The 13803-nt window shown below is 50.5% G+C and overlaps 1 protein-coding gene across 5 annotated transcripts in view; it reads left to right on the forward strand.

Annotated features, from left to right (window-relative positions):
- daam2 (dishevelled associated activator of morphogenesis 2) overlaps positions 1-6792 on the forward strand; it is a 139254-nt gene extending 132462 nt beyond the window's left edge. For 3 of the 5 annotated variants that reach the window (XM_035394340.1, XM_035394336.1, XM_035394354.1), the window contains 2 exons: positions 4320-4490; positions 6469-6792. In XM_035394340.1, the coding sequence (XP_035250231.1) occupies positions 4320-4490; positions 6469-6690 (393 nt within the window). In that variant the 3' untranslated portion in view covers positions 6691-6792. The remainder of the gene's footprint in view (positions 1-4319; positions 4491-6468) is intronic. The other 2 variants (XM_035394347.1, XM_035394363.1) reach the window with 1 other exon arrangement.
- Positions 6793-13803: the final 7011 nt, after the last annotated feature.

The raw sequence follows: 13803 nt of genomic DNA on the forward strand, positions 1-13803 counted from the left end.
GTGTGATGACTTATCCATCCCGGGGAAGCCCGGGTGCTTCGGTGGGCTTCTCCTTTTCCCTGCTCTTTTCTTTTCTTTTCTTTCCTTTTTTGTGTTTGCCAGATTTATTTCTTTTGAAATGTGGCCCAGCTCTTCCCCCTCAGCATGCTCTGTCTCAGACACATAGAAGGAAGCCATTTTGATGTCCTGGGGAAGGATGAGAAGGTGATGTGTGATTGGCTGTGTGTGTGTGTGTGTGTGTGCTGTGCTATGTGCATGTGTGTGTGTGTGTGTGTGTGCATACTTGCACATGTACGTGCATGCATGCATGTATATGTGTATATTTGAACGCGTTGCATGTGTCTATAAGCACTTGCATGTGTGAGCGTGTGTGTGCATGCTTGCGGGTTTGTGTTTCTTGAGCTGCTGCTGCAGTTAGCCGTCGTCCTCTCCTCCTCCTCCTCCTCCTCCTCCTCGTCCTCCGCGCGGCTGTGGAAAGTGTGAGCGGAATGTCCCGGGGGTCAGTGGGAGTCAGCGTTGGCGCGGGGAGACGGCGGCGAGCTTCCGCCAGCACCGGGGGACCGGGCCTGGTCGCCATCACAACGGCTCGGCGTGTTTGCGTCTGCTCCTCAGTTATTTACCCAAAGGAGCGTGGGGGTGGGGGTGGGGGGGGGGGGGGGGGGGCGAGCGGCGTAGAGACCGCTCGGACGTCACGGGACAAACCGCGGCCGTCCCGAGCGCCGGGCGCACGTGCCCCGCCGCCGCCGCCCAAACAAAAGCGCCTCTGTCCTGCCTTACCCAGAATCCCCCTGGGGGCGGCCGTCTGCTCTGACGCTCTCGGACGCATCGTTGAGCTCTGGGTTCAGCATAAATATTGTGGTTTAGCTGGGGAGGACAGAGCTCAGGGCTCTGGATGAATCAGCCCCCCCCCCCCCCCCCCCCCCCCCTCGGTGGAGGTTCTGACAGACCACTCGGCTTTGCTAAGACGTCATGTGACCGGTGTATTAAACCGCCGCCCCCTCCCCATGGGGGAAATGTTCGTGAAACAGACACCAGGGGTCCTCCGCTATCCCAGAGTTCAAAGAGGTCGGCCATGTTTTTGTGGGCCGGCCCTGTGCGGGTCCTGTCATGGTTCTGATTTGCTGTTTTGTTTTTAACGTCTCCTGAGTGTGGCACAAAAGTAAAGAGCGGAGCAGCAGAGTCAGCTTTTAGCCGGTGCTAAAAATACTCTCGCACCCCTCGCCCCAGGACACGGGGGTGAGTTACGACAGTCTTCCCCCTGTCCCGAAGCGGCAGGAAGCTCGGAGGAGGTGCACAGTGGGGAAGATATCCCTCAAGTTTGCGTGAATATCCCGGCCCACCCGCTCCCTGCACAGTAAAATGTCCAGTGTTAAATCAACTCTTACAGAGTACATGTGGTCCCTCCTGGACTCATATGCACTCCTGTTACAGTTGAAGTAGCACTGGATATTTTACTGTGTATGTACTCTATTAGAGCTGAATTAGCACTAGTCATTTTACTGTGTGTTTTCAGGGTCTGAACCAGTTTGGCTGTGCATGTGCAGTGTTGACAGGGGGCATTGTGGGTTAGTGGGTCGGAGAGCGGCGCTGTTTCCAGGCACAGGAAGCTGGCGCGGGGGGGGTGGGATGGGGGGGGGGGGGGGGGGGTGGGTAGGGCTGGCACAGCACTGGGGCAGGAAGCTGGCGCGCGGTGGTAGGAGGTGGCGGGGGGGTGGATTGGGGGGGGGGCTGGCACGCCGCTGGTACAGAGGGGTGGAAACACGCAGAATTGAGGCAGGCGGCAGCTGCTGTACAATCTGGCGGAAAAGCCACCGTAGCGGCCGGCGCAGACAGACGTGGTGGGGGGGGGCGGGGATTCTGGATCCGCTTTCCGTTTCATCTGCGGCGTCTCCGTCTCCGAAGAACTCTCAGGAGCCGCAGCGCAGCGTGCTCACGCTCAGCGTGTCCAAGATTCACGTCAGCGCAGCGGCTGGGACGCACGCCAGGCCGTTTCCTGGCAGCGGGTCTTAGAGCGTGAGTTACTCTTCCTACCTGTTTTCCAACGGGCGGTCCCACTTCTGCACCCGCACACCCCCCCCGCTCCCCCCCCCCCCCCCCACTTCCCCCGCTGCCGTCCTCCCCAAAATTGAATGACGGGTCCGTCTGCGCCCCGACCGTTCTCTTGGCCGACCCGTTCCTCTCCCGCCGTTTCCTCCAGTCTGTGAATAATGGGACCTCTGTTCTGTTTTTTGGGACGCCCCTCACGTCCTGGCCTTCACCCCTGCGCCCCCCCGCCTACCCCCACCATTTCTGCTACATGTCAGAATGTCCCAGTGACTAATTGTCAGGACTAATTACATCTCCACGGTGACCAGCGGAGTGCGCGCTACTTGAACACGCGAGTTTGGCGGGATGGAAAGGCGCGCGCTGGGGGAGATTTGGCGCGGCGCGGTTGGCGGGGTGGCCGTGTGACATAATCACCGCTCGCAGATTGGCGATGTTTGGGGACTGCGGTAGAGGACGTGGAAGGAGAGAGGACATGTCAGTGTTCCGCAGGGCCCGCACAATCCCAGATCGGATCGTACACCCGTACACCACCATCGCCGCGGCGACAAGTCAGGCCACAGACTACACAGACGTTACTTCACACGGATCGGATGGCAAGGCCTGGATTACCATCATACGTTCAGCTGTCATCAATTACCCAATCATACGGGACAACGATGCAAAGAATTGTTTTTCTTTCTTATTTAATTCTGTTTTCAAATTCTTTTTTTTTTTTGGGGGGGGAGCATAAATGTAGATGTGATATACAGGATAATCCCTTTGAAATGGAAAGGGTTTTAAAAAAATGTTTTCCAGCAGAGTCATTTAGCTATGGTGCAGACTGCTTGGTATTCATTGAAGCGCGGGTTGGGTGTTTGGGTTTACTGATGTAATGGATGAATGTAACCCTTCATAAGTATGTTAATGTAACAGGAAAGGCCCGGTTCGTGCTTAAGTATATGGATACAATGCTGGCAATCGCACTCAGAGTAATTTCAGACGTTAGAAAGTGTAAGAGCAGAACTTATGACCATTGTTATTGTGGTTAACCCACAACGAAGCACTCGCCCACACTGACTGCTTGGGAATCAGGACCCTTTGAAAAAGCGTCAGATCGGGTGTCAGTATTTTGGGTGGAAACCCGGGATGTGGATGGGTCCATTGGGCCGTCCGATGCGCTGACGTTGGCCAGGGATGGGCAGGATTTCAAATACACAGATTCGGCGTATGTATTCGCATTTACTCAGTTAATTAGTGATAATACAAGTTGCTCACGTTTTAATAATATGGGCCTACTCCACCTCCACCATTTTGACTGTGGTTTATAGTTACATGGATTTCAGATGTAGTCTGATTTTTTTCTATTTTGTAACAGAAAACATTTTAGTGTATTTAGTGTATTTACGTTCGATGTCTGCACCCACTCCTGTCCTCTGTCACCGAGGGCCCTGAAGGGGGGAAGTGGGGTTGGGGGGCGCTGGTGGAGTTTAGGTTTTGGGGTCTCTGTAAAAAGACAGGCTCTGTCTTCTTAAAAACGGCGGGTGGAGTTTTACAGCACCCCAGGGCAGGGCAGGACCACTGAGTCCTGGCACGGGACGCCCGGCAGCTGTCAGGGGTGCGGGAAGAGTCACAACACGTGCAGTGAGAATTTGGCAGGGCCGTGCCCCACACACGCGGGGGGGGGGAGGGCGGGGGGGGAGGATGTGAGAGTGCGCGTATCTCTGCTGAATAATGGCTGTTATTAAATCTGAGAACAGGGGTTTATGGGTAAAAGAGAGAGACACAATGGCTGATGTTATGGGTATGATTTGGCAGTGGGCCGGGATGGGGGGGGGGGGGGTTGGTGAGAAATGGTTCTGATTTTTTTATGGTACCGCATGCTGTGAAACCCTGTCTCTCTCTCCACCTCAGTATCTCAGTTAAAATGTTTCTGTCTCAGTTCTACATTTTAAATGTCTTATTGCCAGAACATATTTTTTTTAAATGTATTGCCAACATGTACTACAATAATACAAATAATAATAATAATAATAATAATAATACAGCTTAATACTGTAGTATTATTAAGTGTAATACAATAGTAATAATTCTTCTGTCTCTGTCCCCCCCCCGTCTCTGTCTCTCCCTCTCTCTCTCTCTCTCCCCCCCCGTCTCTGTCTCTCCCTCTCTCTCTCTCTCTCCCCCCCGTCTCTGTCTCTCCCTCTCTCTCTCTCTCTCTCTCTCTCCCCCCCCCCCCGTCTCTGTCTCTCCCTCTCTCCCTCTCCCTCTCTCTCCCCACCCTCCCCCCCCCCCAGTTCTCTAAGGCGCTGAAGCACTTTGGGGAGGAGCAGGGCCGGATGCAGCCGGACGAGTTCTTCGGGATCTTCGACACCTTCCTGCAGTCGTTCGGAGAAGCCAGGCAGGACCTGGAGAACATGCAGCGTCGCAAGGAGGAGGAGGAGAAGAGGGCACAGATGGAGGCCATGGTGAGCGCTGCTCCCGCTCTCCTCCTCTTTTACTCCCTTCCAAGGAGACGCAGCGTAGTCTAATGCATAGGGGGCTTGCTGGCAGGCTGCGGGTTCGATTCCCAGGTGTGACACTGCTGCTGTACCCGGGAGTATGGTGCTCAACCTGAACTGCTTTAGTAAATATTCTAATGAAACTATGAATGGATGATGTGTAAAAAAATGCTGACAGTTGTGCAAGTCTTGCATAAGTGTCAGCTAAATGCCAGCCAGGTAAAGTATTTCCAGAGCAGCTTGCAAAAGTGGGACTTTTTCCGACTTCCGTTGCATTTAGTCTCAAAATAAGAATTTAACTAGATGAGAGAAGCTCTAGCCCTTTAACCCTTCAACCCTTTAAGGAGTGAGATCACAGATTTGTGATTAGAATGTTTTTAACTGAACATTCTAATGCTGATGATGTCACAATCGCTACTGGGGACTGAATGCAGTGGAGTCCTAGAACACTGACTTTCATTCTGAACAAACATTCCAAAAAAACCTACTCTTCTGCGGGTTAAGGGCCATATTCATAAAGTGTCTCACAGTAGGAGTGCTGATTTAGGGTCAGGCTTACCCTGTCCACGCACTGATCACGTCCCGTATTTTATCATCTGAAAGGCCACACTGATCCTCGATCAAACAGCTCCTACTTTGAGGTGCGTGAAAATGGGCCCTGGTTTCCTAAAGGTGCTAGCTGCAGAATAAACAGATATTTCTGTTTATATTTCCAGTTTCACGAGCATTTCTCCCTGCAGGCTTCAGGTGGAGTCGGTTATAACTTTAAATCACTTTAAACAGAATAACAGGTTTTCAACAAAGCAAGTCTTTGTTACCATTTGGAAATAAAGGCAAAAAAGAAATCTGTTTCTGTAAATAGTTTAAAGTTAGTGTTGGTAGGCAAGTCGTGATTTTGGCATTTAAAACAATGCATTTATTGAGATTTACTGCAGAGGGCTTTGTTTGCAGGAAAATTTAGATATTGTGTAATGCAAGCTTCTGTGTTCAAACTTGGATACGGTGCTCGAGCAGTACTCCTGCCAGTTCCGTGCCAGTTTAAGTGCCTTTGGCAAATTAGTTGCACAACTGCAGATAACATTGTTTAAGTGCAGATTAAAGGCCAGTTTCCTATAATAACACCACCACAGGTGGGTTTTCTGACCTAGTTTTCATGCCAGTTGAGTGATTTCTGAGTTACAGAGAGAAAGAGGGAGAGAGAGAAAGAGAGAGAGAGGTTGAGAAGAGAAGTATAGGATAGAAGACCTCAGTCTGTAGCTATAAAAGGGCGTGGAGTTTGGGTAGCCCCTCAGTCTGTAGCTATAACAGGGAGTGGAGTTTGGGTGGCCCATCAGTCTGTAGCTATAACAGGGAGTGGAGTTTGGGTGGCCCATCAGTCTGTAGCTATAACAGGGAGTGGAGTTTGGGTAGCCCCTCAGTCTGTAGCAGAATTTGGGTCATGGGACTACCCAGGGGAGTCCTGGGAACATGGCTCAGATATCTGTCTCTTAAAGTCTGGGAAAGAGACGAGCCAGCCAGAAGAACCTCTACCCTTACCCCTCTCTCTCTCTCACACACACACACACACACACACACACACACACATACACACACATACATACACACACACACACAGGAGAAATCCTTCACATCTCTCCTACAATGCATCCAGTAACATATACCAGCTGTGGGCTATTGTGTGCATTCTCTAAGGCCCCAGGCACTGAGACTCATTCACTGCACACCATGTAGATGTACTGATGTAGCTGATAAGCAGTTCATTTATCACCAGCATTTCCCATGAAAAGTAATGAACACACACACACACACACACACACACTCTCGTCTCTTGATGCCAAAGGCCTGAGCACTCCTTATTTGGTGTTGACTGTAGCAGTACCACCGGTGTTCTGACCGTCTGTCTGACCGTCCGTCCGTCTGTCTGTCTGTCTGTCCGTTTGTCCAGCTGAAGGCGCAGCGAGAGAGGGAGAGGAGGGCGAAGAAGAGCGCCGGCGGGAGCGTGTCGGAGGAGGGAGGGGGCGAGTTCGACGACCTGGTGTCGGCGCTGCGCTCGGGCGAGGTCTTCGACAAGGACCTGTCCAAGCTGAAGCGCAACCGCAAGCGCTCCACCAAGGAGCTGGCGGAGGGAGCCGGGCGGGAGAGACCCGTCACCAAGGTCAACTATTAACCCCTGACCCCCGACCCCTGACCCCTGACCCCCTGGCCCCGCGTCGGACCGTTCGGCTCACGGCCGCGCACCTGAAGGATAGTAGACACACCACCCAAAAGATACCCCCCCCCCCCTCCCCTGCCACCTAATATTTACCTGTCCGGCTGCCCCCCCCCCCCCCCCCCAGCCCCATCCACTCCTGTGCTCTACAGAGGTGCACAGCAACACGGACAGGGGGGACAAACAGACAAAGACATGGATGGACAGACACACAGACAGAGACTCTGAGCCCCCTTCCGAAATCCTCTCAGACCGCCCCCACGCTGTGCTCCACAGACGGAGAGGGTAGGGGTGGGGCTCCTGCTCCCTCCCTCCCTCCCCCTCCCTCTATCCCTGCCCATAGGGAAGAGGCCTGCCTCGTGCCCCCACCACACCCTCTCTGCTCTCCTAACCTTGCAGCTGCCCCTGCAGACATGGTTGACCCCCCTCCCACACTGGCAGGGAGAGGGGGGGGGGCTTCATTGCCCCAGGCTGTGTTTTGGGGTGGAGGGGGGCCAGGGGAGTCCAAACAGGAAGCTGATTCCTGATTCACACACTGCCTCTTCCAATTCCGCCCAATCCGCAATTCCTGTGTAGCCCTGCAGGGGGCAGAATTCCACTGTGGTTCCCTCACACTGTGGTGCTCAGTGGCGTAAGGCGGTTTTCTCTGTCTCCTGGCTGGAGGGGGGGGGTGCAATGGAGAGACCCCCTCCCTGACTGACTGCACACTCCACACAGCACTTTCGCCACTGCAGCTCAGGATCCCATGATGCTTAGCAGCATCCGCCGGCGTGGCGCAGACAAGCAGAGGCCGCCCTGGAGCCGGGGTGATCCGGAGACATCGCCACAATGCCGAAAATCCCCCCCTTCCCAAGTGCCTCTTCTTCCACCGCACATTCCTGGAGACGGCTTTCGAGGGCTCGGCACTGGTGGGAAACAGTGGGAACGCCTCACTGGGACCGGATGGGAGAGGATGGGATACAATGGGATGGGACGGGAATGGGGTCGGAGAGAGGGGATTTTGGGATTTTGACAGAGCAGAGGGTTAAAGTCCTTTTTTTTTTTCTTTTTTTTTTTTTAAATTAGCATTGCAATTTTTTAAAGATTAAAAAAAAAAATTTGAGGATTGTTACGGCCCTTCCCACTGCCAAAGGAAAAAAAAAATTATAAATAATAAAAAAGAAGAGAATACATATAGAGGCAAACAGGAAGGCGGTTATATATTTATACATAGGAGCGGACATGCTAGCGTTGAAGAATTTTTTTTTTTTTTTTGAATGTGTTCCTTGTCATTTTTGTTTAATTGATTTCATTGCTAATGTATCTGTTGTCATATTTGAGGTATTAATGTTCCTACGATGTGCGTCCCTGCCACTTTGTGTTAAAGAACACCCCTCCCATTCCAATCTCCAGGTCTCGCTTGCACTGTAAATGTACTTAAGACACCCCCTCCTCCATGTATTTTCCCATGATCCTTTATTTTAATACCCAGAACCCCTAACTGTTACCCCTGAGTTGGCGAAACGTGACTGTGGGTTTTTGGTCCCAGGTTTTTTGACCGCAGTTATGGGCTGGATGGGGCGGGGTAGCGGGAGAGGAGGGTTGGGTCGCTCGTCGAACCCAGTTGACGGCTTTCGCCTGGTTTATTTTGCTGTGGTTCTCTTTGTAAATGTGGTATTGTGTGCAGCACTTAAAGGGTTAAAATATGGTGGAGTGTTTCCCACGCCATTGATGTTGTCCAGTATGAAAAAAAAAAACAGACAAAAAAAAGAAACAAAAACTTCTCTAAAGCACACCAAAAAACTGAACAGGAAAACAAACTGAATGCTCGCACCTGTGATGATGAGCTAAGCGAAGCTCCAAGCCCCTCCCCCAACCTGCAGACTCGGCTGGCTAAGGGTTCCAGTCTCTTCCCTCTCTGAGCACGGCCAGACTACACCGGACAGAAAGGACCGCATGCTGCAGCCCTCTCACTTGTTTTTCATTTCTTTTCAACTCTTTTTTTGCAACTCTTCTGGGGGTTTTTTTTAAAACATTTTTTTCAGTTGTTTATTTTATACATATTTGTAATACTCTAGCCGTAGTCAGGACAAAGGTTGCGTGAACATTGAAGTTTTGCCTTGTTCTGGTGTTTGTCTGGCTGTGTGAGGAAAGACAGAGGAAGGGGGGGGGGGGTGGAGACCCCCCCCCTTCTTTAGGGAGCTGTGTTTCTGGGATGGCTCCTTGGTTTGGGGGAGTGGGATGGGGGTGCAGGCTGGTCCTCTGAAGGAGTTCTGGATGCTTCCATCACCCGGCACGTCGATTCCCATGGCAACGGAGAGGAGAAAGGCCCTTTTGCCGAAATGAAGATGCGTCAGTGGGGAGGGACAGGAGCGAGGGACGGCCTGGGGGGGGCGCAGATAACGGACAGACGGACGGACAGAACCGTGAGGCGGGCACTGAGTCTCCAGGACATGGGCCTGGAACGGGGGGGCCAGGACAGACAAACCCAGACTCTGCGGTGCGGGTCAGCCCTGGTCTGTCTGTGGAGCAGACTCCTACATCACTATGGGTGGAAGGAGGAGGAGGAGGAGAAGGACAGGAGGAGGTGCAGGAGGCAGGAGGAGGGGAGAGGAGTAGGTGGTATAAGTTCTGCACTTTTACAAAAGAATGGACGTGGATTTATTTTATAGAGCACTCTCACCAGTGACTAAAAAAAAATAATAATAAAATAAGATGCACCTTTATTTTTTAACTATCTGTAAAAAATAACACAAACGCTGCTCTTTTCAGAGCTGCTGCAACGAATGACGGGTTTTTTTTTTAACAGGATACACATGGCTCCCAATCCCCTGAAGGTTATTATCCTCTCTCGTACGCGGTGAACGTGAACGCAGCCGCGGGGGAAACGGCGTCCGCCTCCCGTCCCGTCGTCACGGACGACCGAGATGCGCACGTCCGCACGCGGTCTGGTGCCTGCGCGAGGGGACGACCCCGCTGCGAACGCCGCCAGCTCTCCTCCAATCAGAAACGCGTCCCTCGCGGCTCCGCGATCGGAGAGATCCGCTAATTGGAATGCTAATTTAGCCACTTACCTGCGTCCCGGCGGTTTAGCGCTAATGTACTGTACTCCGCTTAAGCACGCTCCGCTGGGTTTTTTTTTACGGGGGCCTCTCGTGCGCTTCGGCTCCCGCCAATAAGATTAAAATCTTTATTACACGAGCAGACAGAAGCGGAGGGCGTGGAGGAAGCCGTCGGTCTGTAAATTAGACATCGCGTTAAAAAAAAAAAAAAGGCGGGAGCAAAAAAAAAAAGAAACTTAATGAAGCGCGAATGTGGACGGCCGACGATGTTAGCGTGCGATGGGGAGCAGTAGCGGTTATAAGCACAGCTGCGTCTCTGCAGCCAATCAGGACGGGTCTGACCGGCTCCTGATTACTAACAGTGGTGCTTACAGAAGCGAGCCCAAGAGTACCCACGTGTGCCCCTTTAGCTGGTGGGGAGGGGGGTGGAGGGTGGTCGACACTAGAGCTCGGTAAAGAGGATTTTGCCCACCAGCCAATAAAAAAGAAAATTGAAAAAGAGATCATTTGGCAAGTTGATTTCCCCTGTGGAGGACCATAACCAAAACCCCCGTGCACACCAGAGATACACTTTGACACTCCTCTGGTGAGTAAGATTGTAGATTGTTTTTTTTTTTTTTTTTGTTGTTTATTAATCAGATAACGGTGCCAGGTGGTGCAGAACCAGAATTGTGCCAGAATTCTGGGCTCTCGGTGTTCTGGTTTTTTTTTTGGGGTGGGGGGGGGGGAGGGGGTCGTATTTTGGGCCAAGACCAACCCAAGCTCAAGCTCCATTTGAACCGAGGCAAACATTCACTTCGCGTTAATGTTAAAGGCAGCGGAAGGCTTTTTTGTTGATGTTAAAAGACAGTTGAAGACTTTAGCGTTGATGTTAAACACGGTCCTCGCCGGGCCGGGGAGAGGCCCGGGCGTTTCGACCGCGCCCTGACGGGGAGACGAGAGGCCCGGACGTTTTTCGGCCACGCCCTGACGGTGAGACGAGAGGCCCGGACGTTTTTCGACCGCGCCCCGGCGGGTCGGGGAGAGGCCCGGGCGTTTTTCGGCCACGCCCCGACAGGTCGGCGAGTTAACGGGGCCACAGTTTCTGTTACGCGGCGGGTTAAAACACAAACGCCGGAGCCCGAGGTGCCGCCCCGAGGCTGGCCGGCCCCAGCCAGGCTCTGTTCCTCTTCCAGTATCGCCTACGCCGAGCAGGGAACAGGATGGGAAACGCGTTTCAGCAGCACCTCCCCTTCGGTTTTTTTGGGGGGTTTTTTTGTGTGTGGGTATTTCCCAAACCAGCATGCAGAGAGAAGGATGAATGGGTTTGCATGGAAAAAAACGACAGAGAGAATAGAGAGAGTGATGAAGAGAAAAGGTCTCATTTCTGAGTGTAAAGTGCAGAGAGGAGCAGGACAAGTGTGTGTGTGTGTGTGTGTGTGTGTGTTCGCCCGAGGCGGAAGTCACACGTTCTTTCACCATGAGCCCCCCTCCCCTCACTGCCCCCATCTTCTCCCCATCCGACCCCCCCTCCCCCCCCCCAAATCACCGCTGCATGGTTCTCCTGGTTGCCATGGAGATGTATGTTCCAGGTATGTTCCAGCTGGGGCTCTTGTCACCTATCACTGTGCTCCCCTCACTGTGAAGCCGTGAGCTGTTTCCCGTGTGTGGTAAGCTGTGTGTGTGTGGAGGAAATGGCACCACACCTCGCCCCTCCACTTCCCTCTTTGGGCTGCCCGACAGCTCAGTCTTATCTCCTCACACCGCCCCCCCCCCCCCCCCTTATGCATTTTGTTTACCCGTAAGTGCCTCTTTCTGACCGGTACCTTCGCTGTCCTTGGTGGTGTGTGGTGTGTGTTTTCATGCTCCCTCAGTGAACCGTTTAGGAGAATAGGCAAAAAAAATAATTAATAAAAATAAATAACATACTGTGCTGGTTTAATGGGGGTGCAACTGACCTGAGACATAATTCATCAGGGGTACAAAGTGCATTTTGATACACAGCCCCTAAAATCACAAGCAAAATCACGTTTGTGTCTGTATTGTATATTCGACAAATTCTCACGGTTTCTCTGTCAAGCACTCACCAACTCTAAAAGGCAGTACTAACTGAACAAGGTACAAACCTAACAGAATACTGTCCTCTTTCTGCCTGAAACAGCAGGATCAGCTAGCTTCGCAGGTGATTCTCCCTGATAGTATATATTTTTTGTACCTAGGGGTGCTAAGTTTCTGTAAACCCTTCAGTAAAAATGGTGTGGCTGTACCTCCGTTGGTCTCCGTTAAGAAATCTAGCAGCAGGTTCTTCGCTGACATCACGGAGGAACAGAAACAGGAGAGCCCCTTGAAAAATCTGGAGGTATTAAAAGCTTTAATCTGCGCAAAAAAAAAAAAAAAATCAATTTACCTTGCAGCGCTAAGGAGCATAATCAGAAACGTCCTATTGAGTCCTATTCAAACATGGGAGGATAATTCCAGAAATCTGTTCCCAGACTTTAATCTTTAAGCAGACGCCAAGACATGGCACAGAAAAGCCCAGAATGATTCATTTTCTGCCCTCACTTGGCATTTGAGAGGATTCTGGAGATTACAGGGGTCTGGCAGCACCCTGATATTGAGTATCCAATGAGCTGCCATTTTACCAAAAAATATATAAATGTGTAGAAATAAAAATGTAATTTTCAAAACTCGGACACTTTAAGTTTTCCACTGAGGGAAGCAAAAAAAAAAAGGAAATCGAGTACAGCTGAGGAATTCAAGTGGAGAATTCATGAGCGTAAGGACCGTTTGTTATGTAATTTGTGCTATCAATCAGTATATAGATTTTTTTTTTTTTTTAATCAATCAGGAGCAGGTATAGTCATTAATACGTGAGGGTATATAAAAAGACTAATTTTATTCTTTGAAGTTTCAGAATCGACAGTATTATTGTGTAATGCCAATAGAGTTTAATGTTACACGTCGTGAGGCTCTGTGTTGGACTAAGTAACTGCTTGGCCTAGCTGGATGGGTAAGGGAGAGACTGGCTTGGTGTGCTGAGTGCACTTTGGCGTGGATGATTCCTGTTCGATCACTCGCGGAGGTCATTGCAACTTGCATTGACTTAGTCCTGGGTAGGGAGATGTTGTTACAGAAGCAGGTATGATAAAATAGGACACGACTGTGATGTCATTACCATACAACACTCCATTGTTCTTCCATAGAACCCCCCCGGAGAAGAGTTCCACCAATCACAAAGTATGTTGGTAACAACAAATAGAACGACATTGGTGATTGGTGGATGCTTACTTCTGAGAACCCTGCAGGGTGAGGTGTTGTCACAGCTCTATCTCCAGTGGATTATTTGAAGCGGGATTTGTGTACGTGAGGATGGGCTGTCTGGTTTAGCCGTTAACTTTACAGGTGAATGTCTTTTTTTTTTCTTCTTCTTTTTTTCTGCAGTGATGGACTTGAGAACTTACAGAAAGAGTTCTCATAGTATCCCAGAGTCCTCCACACAAATCTTCCACAAAAGCGCATGATATTTTAAAGTCTCGCTCTGAGTCGCTTGCTTGGAACACTGCAGTTTAAATAGCGAATGCCCACATTCTGCCAGTAAGCAGTCAAACACCCGTGTCCGATGCACACCTGTCATTTCACCAAGTGTCCACTGAGGGGCGCACAAAGTCAAGAGAGTGATCCCTTCACTTTAATCCCTCCCTCACCACCGAAACACTAATATACACTATTTGTATCGCTGAAGGGAAGTTGCACCCAATTTAAACTGGTTGTACAATTCTATAAGTCAGTATTTTTAAGATTGATTTTAAAAAAAGTAATGCTCCTTTCAGAAAGCTGTACAGTTTTGTTTTGTACACCGTTCTAGATGTTGAGAAAAGAGAAAAAAAAAAAGGAAAAAATGTTAAGGAATGTTCTACTTACCTGTAAATTTTACCTCTATTTATTTGCCTTATTTAGTTTGCTATGTTTTGTACGTATACACAGCATTACAATAAAATGTTATATAAAAAGTATAAATAATTATACAGTTTGTCTGTATTTGTTGGTCAGT

The sequence above is a fragment of the Anguilla anguilla genome, chromosome 1, assembly GCF_013347855.1.
Source record: "Anguilla anguilla isolate fAngAng1 chromosome 1, fAngAng1.pri, whole genome shotgun sequence".
Taxonomy (NCBI): Eukaryota; Metazoa; Chordata; class Actinopteri; order Anguilliformes; family Anguillidae; genus Anguilla; species Anguilla anguilla.